Source organism: Branchiostoma lanceolatum, chromosome 1 (genome assembly GCF_035083965.1).
Source record: "Branchiostoma lanceolatum isolate klBraLanc5 chromosome 1, klBraLanc5.hap2, whole genome shotgun sequence".
Taxonomy (NCBI): Eukaryota; Metazoa; Chordata; class Leptocardii; order Amphioxiformes; family Branchiostomatidae; genus Branchiostoma; species Branchiostoma lanceolatum.
In genome coordinates, this window is record NC_089722.1 from 29,042,572 (window position 1) to 29,055,179 (window position 12,608).

The following is a 12,608-nucleotide window of genomic DNA, read 5'->3' on the forward strand; positions in this document are numbered from 1 at the left end:
AATAAAATAGTCTAGTCCAGGTAATCACCATATTCAGAAAAGTCCTTGTAGCTAAATCCTAATCCGAGAGAAAAAGAGATTGAACTATCTATCATGGTTTTCTGATTTAGATAGTACGGTATAACTGCATCATCATGACAAATGCAGAATATCTTATTGAAAGGAAGCCACTAACACCTTCGCAAGCACTCGGTATTTTCCGGTAGCCGACGGAACCCGAAAAGTGCAGCGAACCTGATCCCGAAGATTGTTGTTGTTCTTACGGTCAGTGACCTTTGTCCCTCCTTTCTGGACAAAGTTCACTTACAAAGTTGCGTATGTCTGTGGGCTGAAGCGAACGTCCAGACGTAGAACCACTCTTTTCGAAGATGGAAAAGAGTAAAGACGACAAGAATGTGGTGCAGAGGGCTTTTAAACAGTATATACTGCTGTTGAGGAGAAAGCCTATCATCACGAAGGCGATAACGAGGTATTTGTGGGCGGGGCGTCAACATGGGGAGGGTTCCATATGTAAAAGTTAGCAAAAAATCAATTCCTTGACCCAAGGAGGTTAAGAAAATCCTTGCATGACCACATGCAGATTGTTTATAAGCTTGGACCACAAATGAGATTATTTCAACCAACAGTTGCTCGGGAGATTACAGTATGTTATCAATATCATTGTGGTTGCTTCGTTGTTTAGTTAGTTTGTTGGTTGGTTGGTTTATCGTGTCAATTGGTTGGCTGGTACATGGTTGGTCGGTTGCTTGCTTGCTTGCTTGATTGGTTGGTTGGTTGGTCGGTCGGTATTTGATTGGTGTTTATGTGCGTGCCTGTGTGTGTTTGCATGCATGTGAGTGTAGTAATGTGAGTGTGTGTGGAGGTGGTGTATGTGGGATGTCAGATGCTTCGGCCCTTAACCTTTACTTTACCAACTTGGCCCCACACCCTTACCCTAATGCTAACCCTAACCCTAAAGCTGACTGGGTTGACCAGGGTGTTGGGCTGAGTTGGTAAAGTGCTCAGTTGTCCTGCATGATCCTGTGTGTGTGTGTGTGTGTGTGTGTGTGTGTGTGTGTGTGTGTGTGTGTGTGTGTGTGTGTGTGCATGTGTGTGAGTGTGTGTGTGTGTATTTTTGTGTGAAAGTGTGTTAATATAATGTCAAAATGAAGACTACATAAAGCATAATCTTTTATGTAGTCTTCATGTTGACAGGCTCTTGGCTCATTACTGTTAAACATTACAACGTTCTTACTTCTCGACCAAAATTTGAACTGGTGCTGACATTTTGGCCTGTCTCAGCTGTCTTAATAATGATCTCAGGGCATAATGAACCTAAGGAAGACAGCAAACAGGCTTTCGAAATGTCGACACCAGTTCAAATTTTGGTTGTGAAATATTATAAGAACAATTTTGTAATTATTGAACTACAAACCTATTTATGAAATAATGTTAAACTTATTGTTTCAGTGGGTTGGTGTCAGCACTTGGGAACATCTTGTCCCAGAAGATTGTCAGCTATCGTGCTGGGAAGCCAGCCCCCATAGAATGGCTGGGTGTGCTCAGGTATTCAGCTGTGGGGTAAGTGCATCTAGTCCACTTCTGCAAGGTTGGTCCAACAGAGCTATTGTTCAGTGCGACATTTGCAATTCATCATGTACTTAAGCTTAAAAAATGATACAAGTTAAACATTGACTCTTTAAGTGTCATTTAAATTTCTGTGAGTATTAGACATTTGGCAAAATCATTGCATCATTTTTATTTCATTTCAGTATGGAGAACAATAGACATCTACCCATAAACAGTGACAAAGACAAAGCCATGGATAATCCTGCAGGATAACTTATGTTCAGAGTTTTGAATGGCATCCAAAGTGCCAAAGACTAGCTTTGATGTGTAATAACTTTTTTTCACTATTAGTACACAGAGGGCAAAGTTCCGAAAGTATACTGTAAATCTTAGAAATGTAGTTACTCTACTGCAAATTCATGACATAGCAAATATGCGTTTCTAATATATTTAACTACAGTACTACGTGTACAGAATTCTTTCAACCGCAAACTTAAAACACAGACCATGAAACTCTTCCTTTCCCACTTCTTCCCCCAAGTCCCTGCAAAAATAAATGAAATGACACATTTCTCCGCCACCCTCTGACAGGACCTTTGTGACAGCACCCTGTGCCCACTTCTTCCACCGATGGCTGGAGAGGACCATTCCACCAGACAAGGAGTATGCCTCCCTGAAGCGCCTCCTAGCGGATAGGATACTGTTTGCACCTCCTCTGATATTTGTCTTCTTCCTTGTCATGAATGCCTTGGAGGTAAACTATCACAGCTTCATGTCTGGGAATCATGCCTGCAGCAAAAAAAATGTTACCGTGTAAAGCTATCTGGAAAATAGTAAGTTTTTTTATCAAGTGAACAGGGACAAATGCATAAAAATGGGTTGTTTAAATGCATGTTTGGTTTATTCAGGTGTATTGCTGTAATTTTCAAACATGTGTATTCAACATTTAGTTACATATCCTTGGACTAAAGTTAGAGAGCTCCTGTAGTCACTCAAGCCTTTTGTTCTATAAACTTTTTCTTTCCTTGGTATCATTTTCTATTTTATTTTATTTCACAGTCTAAGTGCCTTGCAAGGTTCTAGAGAGGTCATTGCACCAAGAACAGCAGCAATATGTTTTTTTCACTTGCAGGGGGAGAGCCTTGCTGTGTTCAAGATGAAGATAAAAGAAGTCTACTGGACCACACTGAAGATGAACTGGAAGGTTTGGACAGTCTTCATGTTCATCAACATCAACTACGTACCTGTACAGGTGAGGATGCTTCTCTTTTCACTCCTCTGTTGATAGATTATCTTGGTGTTAGCAATTGCCTGTCTAATTGCACCTGCCTTTGAATTTTTGGATGTTGAGTAAACCACTTTTAATTTCATGTGTGATGCAGTGAACGTATCCAGTGATAATATAACAAAGCACTGTCGTCTCATTATCAAGGTTCTAAACTGTAATTACGGTAAAACTTCTCCCTGCTGCCTAACTCTGTAACCAATAAGGAATTGGATGCCAAACGGCTACTTCAGTGTGCTAAAGAATAACCACATCTGTGTCACACATCAACATCACTTAAGTTTATTTTCCATTAGAACATGTCTTACTAACACACAACACGACTGTCTGACTCTTTGCTTTTCCCCCTGCAGTACCGTGTCCTGTTTGTGAGCATGGTGGCGCTGCTCTGGCAGACCATCCTTGCTTCCATCAGGAAATAGACACACTGAAGATGGCTACCATCAGCAGGACATGCTTCACAAATGTAGCCTGGGTACCATCCTCCGACCGTAGATAGCACTAGCTCAATCTTTTCCCTTGCTCACCACAAATGAAAGATAAGATTGAGCCAGCGGTAACTCTATGGTGAACAAGGAAAGTATTTGAGCAGTGATAACTACAGAGGTAGCCTGACTAAATTGTGCTCCTAGCGGCCGACCCGACTGTTACTTGGGAGAGGGATCATTAACCCCAGAGAGGGAGAGATTGTGTAAACGCATTGGCTAACTTTGGCAGATGGTACCCAGGCTATCACAAGTGTCTGCAAACTTTCAACATATTCCTTTAGCATCAGCTATGATCATTTGACTTTTGTGGCTTGTGCAAAATGAAGAAGAGGAAGGAATTTTTTTAAAAAGTGAAATGCTCTGGCAATCAGAAACAATGATATCCATATTTCACATACAATGTACATGTACATGTACCCTGTATGTAGGTGCCTGGATTTGTGATATAGTCAGGAATTATATTTCTAATGATAATTTGACCAAGTATTATGATGTACAATGTTATCACTTTTTTATAAGTACGGATGTTGATTTCACCATTTGACTAATATATATCAGTCACAGGTAAAGCCATGTTGATTTGATGATATGGTTGACATCCTCTGGGAACCCTAAAACTGATGCAAACACGCAAATGAAAAGAAAGTTTTCAACAACAAAAAGTTGCCTTCATATGAAATCTACATGGTCAGGAAGATTGAACAAATGACTAAAGACACAGAGAAAGGTATACCAAATAATGGATTCTTCATTTTTGGTCTTTCACGTCTTTTTATTTTTATTTTGGCATTTTAGACATTAGAATAGTTTTCCGAAATATCTTTTCACAATTTACAGCATGTATTTGCTAATTTTGTAGCTGCTGTGCACAATTTACAGTATGATAGAAAACTTTTTCTTCTTTTGGAAATGGACAAAAATTGATGCGCGCGCAGATGTCATCTGTATAATCAAATCAACATGGCCTAACAAATAACAAAGTGCCTTACGAGAGTTGTACATGTATCTACAGTGAATGAATTACTAGTATTACTCTGATATGTGATTCCTTGCAATTTTTTAATCAACATATCTATGTTGAAAGCTTTTGAATGAGCAAACAAAATGAATGCATTTAATCATGAGCCACACATATCAGAATGCATGTTTCTTTAGGTATTACAAGTTATTATAGTGTGATAGTGGTAAGTCCTTGCTCCCCACTACAGTAAAATGGCACAGACAATTTTAAAACTAAATATGTATTTCACAATATAAAGTTACACCTAACCCTTCTTCAAGAGATTATTTTCAAATGGATACTATAATTTCATAATTGTTTATTTTACTAGTGGTGTATGACCTACATATTTGATAGAAATAAAAGGAATAAGAGAGAATAAGAAAGGATCAGTCGTTGAGTTTGACAAAATATGTACTCAAAATATGAAAGAATTAAAGAAAATAAGTTTCATCATGACGTCATACCAATTAGCATAAATTATCATCTTGCTATAAGGTACTACCTGGAAAAATATTAAGAGTGATTAAGGTTAATCAAGGGTTTTTCAATAACATCCCAAAACTCCTCAGCCACACCTCAGTCGTACCTTAACAGAATAAAAAGGACAAAAATGAACAATTGAAATTACATGTATATCTATAAACCTTTCACCTTAAAGAAAATCTGTACTAACATTTTAACACAACCATTATCATCCTTCATGCTTCATATTTCATCACTTGCTTCATATTTTATCACTTGTATATGTGGTACGGTTCAATCGGTATTCTTTTTAACACGCACCCAGCCTTCAGGACTACGCCGCATGCCAGCTGAGTTAGTATGGGACGTTATTAGTTCATCCATACCTTAGGCACTGTCGCACGCACGGACCTCTACCTTCTCTTGTAACCTGGGATCCAGACATGTTGTCATGCCCTACGTGTAAGCCAGTTCTTCAGTACCAGGGCCAACATGCTCCTATTCCCTTTATGGAAGGACCTTTAGCAGATTAATGCTGTTGTCTGCTTCAGCAGGTAAAAACATCGAAGCTAGCTTAATTTTCGAGGCGGGGATAGAAGCTCGCAGTGCCGAGGAAACCCAGCCAACAGCTGGGGAGAGACTGGTCCGTTTCGTAGTGATAGTGTTCGTCTATGTCAGACTTTCCAAATTTGCATTTGTCAACGTAACTGAACACTGTACTGTTCTATTCTATTTACATCAAGCATTATATCACTCTCATAATTGTTTAATCAAGTCTTCTGATGACGTTAGAAGCGTAATGGCTCTGTCATTCACACTCTTTCCTCAAAGATGTCTACTTCTGTACCGGTACTAGTAATCACGCCAATCTTCATTTGGGTTCATCTGTTATTCCTTTGCTCTCCCCTCGAAGAAGCATCCTTGTTTCCTCTCCTCAGTTGATATCCTTCTCCAGTAATCTTTCCATGATGAAAATTCAGGTTCGTTATTTTGTAAGGTTCGGATGTTTATTTTCACACAAGTAGTAGTCCATTGAGCTCTGCTGCTGCAGTGGTCTGAACATCCTGTAGCTGCAATCAGTCCTTCTTCAAATTTCTTCACCTTGTCCGGTTCATCGCGAGCCACCCTAGCTCCCATAGTTTTCTTTCTGACCGCAACTGCCCTAGTCCTGTCTTTCAGGTCTACACTCAGAAGGCTGTTGCATTGTTTTCCTTTTCTTTAGAATTTTTTTAAAATTTATTTTTTCACACTGGCTGTGGTGAGATATGCCCGGCAGTTTGTGTCCTACAGCATGTCGGTAACAGACGGGAGACGCCTTCCCTAAATCGCGGAGAGCAGTAGGCGTACAGGAATGGGTTTATAGCCGAGTTGGCCCACAATAACCAATCCAGCGCCGTAAAACCCATGGAGTAATAGTCTATACACGAGACACATTGGGACAGAATCATCGTTCCGATCATGTAGGGACACCAGCAGACGAAGAACACCAACAGAAGGACGGTCAAGTTGACGGCCAATCGTCGGTGAAACATCTTGGAAAGCTCCGTCGGGATGCCTTGGCTATCCGTGGAACTCGGTCGTCGTCGGAACCAGCGGATGGCATGGCAGTACACTTTTGAGTACAGGAACGAAAGCAAAGCGAGAGGGACGACAAATTCCAGGAAAGACATGGTGAAGGTGTACGCGGCACTTCGCAGGGGAAAGTCGGCCTCGCAGCGATTCATCTTGATCGGGCTAACTCCGGCCAGAACGTCCCACAGTATGATGGCGGGACCGTACATCAGAAAGGCAAGAATCCAGGTACAAGCGATCAAAACCAACTTCATACGGAAAGTTTTTGCGCGATGTTTGTGTGGCTTCACGATCTGCAGGTACCTGTCAAAGCTGATCAGCACCATGGATAGTACCGACTCCGAACAGGCCGTGAAGTCCACAAGGAGCCACGCCTTGCACAACGTCTGCGACAAAGGCCAGTAGCCTACTATATTCTCCGCGATAGTAAAAGGCATGGAGATCGCCCCTACCATAAGGTCTGCCACGGCCAAGTTGAGGATGTAGACATCGCCTGTACATCGGAGTTTTCCGTCTTTGGCGAAGACAGCGATAGCTAGAACGTTTCCCGCGATGGTAACTGCGCTGATACAACTGAAGAACGTGTTGAGAACGATAGTCCCTGGGCCGGCCATAACGTTAGTTACCTCCGAACTTCCTATCCTGGCAAAAGAGCTTGTACAGCTCCTAGCAGCGCGTGCAAAGTCCTCACGACATGCGCCTAATACCAGTCGACAGTAATGGCTTTTATCCAAATGACTTAAGTTCTTCCTGTCAGGCCTCAAAGTGAATACGATCAGTCACCAGTAGTCGGATGGCATTGGTCGGGTCCGCTGAGAAATACGCTAAAGCAATATACTTAACAGGTGGCCCTTGTACAGTAATCGGATGTTATAGATAGGGGCATGACCAATCATTTTAGAGCGCATGATTGACGTGGTTCTAGATGTGAGAAAGCATGGACGTCATTTTGATTGTTTTGCCATCTGCATATTTACCTCAATCTTGGCAGTCTCCAATTTTAACTCCGCAGAATGCATACATATTTGCCTACACTCAGACTTGGTTGAAATACTATATTACACAATCTACACAATTTGTGTGATAAATGTAATGGCGTCTACAATGGTAGATTCTATGTCTATGAGGTATTGTTTGCCCGAAATTTAAGACTCTAGCATGCCCTAGAGAAATCACTTTTACCGAAATTCAAAGCCCCGTTACCTCAACCTCTTGACTTCCGTCACTAAGAGAGGAAATGCATCCGCCATAAAACGATTTATCAAACCAATCTCTTCCCCAGAGGTAAACCAATAGTGGCAAAATGTTTGCTCAAGAAAATTGAAGCTGTAAAAGGCTGTTGTTGGATAGAAGGGCTGTTCCAAGAAGTTGGGGGTAACGTGAGATCATGGAACGGCAAAAGCAGCGGTGTCTACTTAAAAGCAACACGGGAGTGTAAAGCAAAGATACAAATGGCGGGGGTGTGGGGGTTAGGAGGGGGGCTATTGTAAAGCTACCATGCCATTTTGCCTCTACCATTCCGAAAGTGACAAGCCGTTGTAAGGTACTTGAAGTTTGCTATCATATGATGGAATAGTAATCATCTAGATGTCATCTATACATATAAATTGCAGGAGACAAACCTGCATGATTGAGTATATGTAGACCATGAGCTAATGAAAAAGCTTCGCCCTGTTCAACTGCTTTTTTAGACCATAAGACAGAGGCTTCTGATTGCAATTTAACACAGTACATAAGGCTGTAACTGTAGAGTCCTGCCTTTGGGGACACATTGCCATCAGCAGATACATGACACAGTGCTGTTTTCAATACCAGCTGAATACTTCTAGCTGGAGCTTTATCACACAGGTGCAAATAGTTGTTTCCTCAGAAAAAGTTGAGCATGCTTTGAAGAGCTGAGGACTACCCTAGGGTGACTTGTCACATATTTCAGATATTCAACCTTCACTTTTATTTATGTTCAACAAGCATGCAATGTAATTCTGTATGTGTAGTAATTTACTAATTCAGTAATTGAGTGAAACACAAGTTGTCTTTAAATTTACATGTACCACAAAGAGACATGTTAAGTCGACTTACCCAGCTCAACCTGTTCTTTGTAAAACTTCTGTTCATTTAAAAAAAATTGCCCTGGAATATTTCAAATCATCAAACAACATTCCTATTACTGGATTACTCATGGTAAAAATGAGATAGTTTCTTTGTAAACTTGGTGTTTTATTGCCATAAAACTGGTATTGTGGTACAGTGTGCAATAAATGACATGGGAATATCAACAAACTGTTCTCATCTTACTTCTATAACTTTATGTGTGTCTGTACTGTACCATAGACATATCAAGTTATAACATGTATCACTCAACTACAAACCTTATTCATTCTTCCTTATACATGTACATAATATATATGAAGATAATAACTGAACACAAGTACCACGTCTTCACAAGTCTTTAACCTTCTCCCTGGTGTCTAAACCCATAACCAACACAATGGCTACCTTAGCAGGCTGAATGTGAAGATACACATTCACTGTACAGTGGACAGTCTTTAAATTTATTTATTTATTCATTTATTTATTCATCTTCAGACAAGTGGGTAGCCCCATTTAACTTATTAAAACAAATAACAGAGCATACCAGACAAAAGAATTCTCGGTTTGTTGACATTCACTCTTGCTTTTCTGTAACTTCCATTTTGGCCATAAGTTGCGTGAAACAATGTAATGTAGTTTTCTCCCTCGCCTAAACGAGTCTTTTATGGCTGACTTGTTCAAAAAGGGCTAAACATTCTCTTCTAAGTTCTAACCACAGACTACTACAGTATGTAGGGACACAATTAGATATCATTTTCACTATGAAGGAGGAGATAGGGACATAAAGTCAGGCTTTTAGCTAGGATTTATAAACTGGGTGCCTAAAAAAAGTGGGGGTGCCAGACTTCCCCAATGGGTTCTATGGGAACACATGTACATATGAATGTAATTAGTAGGGAAACAGGGTCTCCTCTGCAAAAGGCGGACATCTAATTTCTTTGTTTTCTAAGCGTAGGGCATCCAGAGGACACCCTGACGCCATGCTAGCTAATAGCCTGCATCAAGTCCTCTTGGGCTGGACATAATTTATGCAAATTTATCCTTGACGAAGATCTCCTCTGGTGGCAGGTTGGATCCCCTGATGAGCTCTTCCTCGATGTTCTCCAAGGCCCACTGGTGGTCAGTCACCTCCAGGGCCTCCCACTCCGCCTTAAACGCCTTGTTAGGGTCAGGGGGCATCGCCATGGCAGCACCAGACATCTGTTCCTGTAGGGACACCGCACATGGGAATTTTAAGTCTGGTCCAAAGCTTTGTATTCTAGTTATGCTAGGGTCACATTTCCATATGCCCTTGCATACGTGCATCCATGATACAGTATTTCTTATAATTAAATCACACCTTTAACTGTTAAACCAGTAAATATGTCTACCAAAATTATTTTCCACGATGTCTTCAATTTCATTGTCTGTCTTTTGAGATATTTCAGTGGTGTCTTTCCTTAGAAGAGCCACTACCATATACTTGACTTGACCACTATACTATGTATGTGAGGAATGGCAGGGGGCTACCACACATGCATGTATCTGCATGGACTGCATTCCTACTGCTTGAGAAGAAGTGATACTGTTGATTCACACTACCTGCATGACTCGCAATGTGACCACAGCATTGTTCCAAAATATTATCAATTTTATTACTTAAATGTATCTGTTTGGATGTTTGATGTACTGAGATATTCCAGTGGTGTATCTGCATGGACTGCTTGAAAAGTGATACTGTTGATTCACACTACCTGCATGACTCGTGACGTGTCCGCAGCGTTGTTCTCCCCCAGAATGAGGGTGTAGAAGCTCCGCAGTCCGAACACGTTCAGGAAGTACCAGGAGACCGAGCTGACCCAGGAGGCGTCCAGCGACGGGAGGTCGACGCCGCGCTGCAGCATAGGCTTGAACCGCAGGGTCAGGGGGAAGGGAACCTGTGGAATAGATAAAAAGTGGTGAAAACATTATCCAATTTTTTTTTTTCAAATCATAGCAGGACAGTACATACATGTACTATGCTAAGGTTATCAAGAAAAGGAGAGTAAAATTTCTTGTTGTCAGGACTGGAATTTGAGATAGTTGTAACCACTTTTTTTACTTCTATTTAGGCCACACCGACTTGATCTTATGGATGACATCCTCTGGAGACCCCAAAACTAATGCGAGAGGGCAAAAAAAAACTGTGAAGGGATCCTGTGGAATAGTCATACAAGATACAGTAGAGAACTTTCAGCATTTACACATGTACAAGTTCACACTGCACCAGTCCAGTATAAGGCGAAATACACATCAGACAAACATATCTCATACTGGTGACATAATGGACAATTGTGTTACCATAGGGTAATGGTAGGTACATTACAACCCAATGAAGGCAGCTTACAAGCTCTTTAACCTTCTCCCTGCTGCCTAACGCATACAAATTTGGTACCAAACAGCTACCTTAGTAGGCTGAATGTTAAAACATGTACCTTTGTAGTGAGGAATCCAGAGAATGCCCAGTTGATCCATCCACCGATGACAATCATGGGGAGAACACTGGTCAGGTTTCCCTTCAGCATGTCAGTCATCATGGTGGGGTCCGTCATGGGGTTCTTCATCACTGGTTTCCGCTTCTGCTTCTTGAAATAACCACTCTGAGGGAAAAATGTACAAGTCAGGTCATTTCTAGATCTGATTCTAAAAAAAGGTAAAGCAGTCATCATCAATTGAGGTGAAGCATGACACAGCCCAATATGATGATGACGCTTTAAGTAGTGCAATGCGGCTTTGCTACGGCTCGCTTTTTGGACCAAGCACACCGGGTCACCCCTACTCTTCTGGATAAGCGTGTTGGGTTCTTTTACGTGCAGAGGTTTCACACTTGAGGCTTATGCTGTTAAATGTCAATAATATCATAGCTACATAGCATTATGGTAAGAGTGCTTAGCCCAGAACCCAGAGGCCCTGGGTTTGAATCCCCTGACATGCCACTGATGCTGTGCCCTTGGGAAAGGCACTTAAAACACAACATTCCTCAAACCACCCAGGTGTAAAAATGGGTTGGGCAGGAAAGCAGCGAAAGGAGAGGGATGGGCTCCGCCTTCCAGTACAGTGCCCTAGTCACAGCAGATAACAACCCGCTGCCCCTATGGCCTCAAAAAGGCTGGTATGGGACTACCTTTGCCTTTACCCTTTAATATGACAGTTTAAAACGATAGTTAAAAATGTTTAACAAACCTCTTCTTCATTGAAGAAATGTTTCCTCATAAGGAAGGACTGACGTGGGACATATTTCCCATGCTCCCTCAGTAGCCGGCTTCTAATGAGAGCCTGGCTGTCTGCAACCTGTGGAAAATCAGAAGGTAAAGCAGTTACATTTGAATCATCTAGTGAGGTGAAGCATAATGTTATTTTCTATTGGCTGACAATGTTATGTGGCTTGCCACACCCGCAATTGTATTCGGAAATGCACTACACTTGTCAACAAGTGCGCTTTGATTTTATATTGATTTTATTGCAATTGCGACGGTACAATACATGTGGAACACTGGCAGCTACTGCAGGCGTCATGACCCACACGTCAAACATTACAGAACACATAGCAGTGTGATGGTGTGATGGGTTCTTTAACCTCAAGTTTCCCCTTCAATGGCATAACGCCCTTTCTGAAGGAAAATTGATATAATTTAGTGGATTATAATGGTAGATATATGATATTATCTAATTAACTGTAGCACTCCTTACTATACTGCCTTTACCAAAATTATGCAGTGTCATCTAAATTCTTCATAAATTCTGATTCACATCACTAAACACATACCTGCTGTAGCTCCACTTTCTTGTCTGACTGCAACAGAAGGCTGACATTGTGTCTGATAAGGCCCACGAGGAATGTGATGACGACAATGGGGATGAACACCCAGATTCGTATGGCTGGGTCCAACAACAATTCCGGGTCAGCCATCTTGAAAAAAATTCTCCGGTCGCCCACGATTTTTCTGGTCAACTATACGGCACCTAAATGGCTAGGTGGTCGTCTAAATTGTTGTCAGAAGAATTTACGTTCACTCAATATTCTACCGCAGAAGCACATGGGAAGAATGTGTCTTTACAGAACGCTTAAATCAACGGCGAAGCTGAAAATGTCAGAGAAAATACGTCACTACCTCATGGACACCATTTTGTCGTGTCAAAG

General features: G+C 41.3%; 3 protein-coding genes across 3 annotated transcripts; 1 reads left to right on the top strand and 2 right to left on the bottom strand.

The window, feature by feature from the left end:
• Positions 1 to 253: 253 nt before the first annotated feature.
• On the top strand, positions 254 to 4,774 carry LOC136447389 (peroxisomal membrane protein 2-like). Its single transcript, XM_066446273.1, has 5 exons — positions 254 to 469; positions 1,450 to 1,560; positions 2,140 to 2,302; positions 2,681 to 2,800; positions 3,187 to 4,774. The coding sequence occupies exons 1-5, from the start codon at positions 369 to 371 to the stop codon at positions 3,253 to 3,255; spliced, it is 564 nt and encodes a 187-aa protein (XP_066302370.1). The 5' UTR covers positions 254 to 368; the 3' UTR covers positions 3,256 to 4,774.
• Positions 4,775 to 5,723: 949 nt separating this feature from the next.
• On the bottom strand, positions 5,724 to 7,250 carry LOC136447379 (histamine H3 receptor-like). Its single transcript, XM_066446227.1, has one exon. It carries the CDS (start codon positions 6,970 to 6,972, stop codon positions 6,031 to 6,033), a length of 942 nt encoding a protein of 313 aa, XP_066302324.1. The 5' UTR covers positions 6,973 to 7,250; the 3' UTR covers positions 5,724 to 6,030.
• Positions 7,251 to 8,554: 1,304 nt separating this feature from the next.
• On the bottom strand, positions 8,555 to 12,598 carry LOC136447385 (ER membrane protein complex subunit 3-like). Its single transcript, XM_066446241.1, has 5 exons — positions 12,234 to 12,598; positions 11,651 to 11,758; positions 10,903 to 11,067; positions 10,183 to 10,365; positions 8,555 to 9,655 (listed from the first exon to the last, which is right to left on the bottom strand). The coding sequence occupies exons 1-5, from the start codon at positions 12,375 to 12,377 to the stop codon at positions 9,476 to 9,478; spliced, it is 780 nt and encodes a 259-aa protein (XP_066302338.1). The 5' UTR covers positions 12,378 to 12,598; the 3' UTR covers positions 8,555 to 9,475.
• Between the last annotated feature and the right edge of the window lie 10 nt (positions 12,599 to 12,608).

What these genes read in the sequence shown, in the direction of transcription:
- LOC136447389 (XM_066446273.1), top strand. Translation starts at nt 369, where the DNA reads ATGGAAAAGAGTAAAGACGACAAGAATGTGGTGCAGAGGGCTTTTAAA. An exon ending in CTCAGGTATTCAGCTGTGGG is followed by an intron (nt 1,561 to 2,139) that starts GTAAGTGCATCT and finishes ACCCTCTGACAG; the next exon opens with GACCTTTGTGACAGCACCCT. An exon ending in TTGTCATGAATGCCTTGGAG is followed by an intron (nt 2,303 to 2,680) that starts GTAAACTATCAC and finishes TTTCACTTGCAG; the next exon opens with GGGGAGAGCCTTGCTGTGTT.
- LOC136447379 (XM_066446227.1), bottom strand. Translation starts at nt 6,972, where the DNA reads ATGGCCGGCCCAGGGACTATCGTTCTCAACACGTTCTTCAGTTGTATC.
- LOC136447385 (XM_066446241.1), bottom strand. Translation starts at nt 12,377, where the DNA reads ATGGCTGACCCGGAATTGTTGTTGGACCCAGCCATACGAATCTGGGTG. An exon ending in CTGGATTCCTCACTACAAAG is followed by an intron (nt 10,366 to 10,902) that starts GTACATGTTTTA and finishes TCTATTCCACAG; the next exon opens with GTTCCCTTCCCCCTGACCCT. An exon ending in ACACGTCACGAGTCATGCAG is followed by an intron (nt 9,656 to 10,182) that starts GTAGTGTGAATC and finishes GTGTCCCTACAG; the next exon opens with GAACAGATGTCTGGTGCTGC.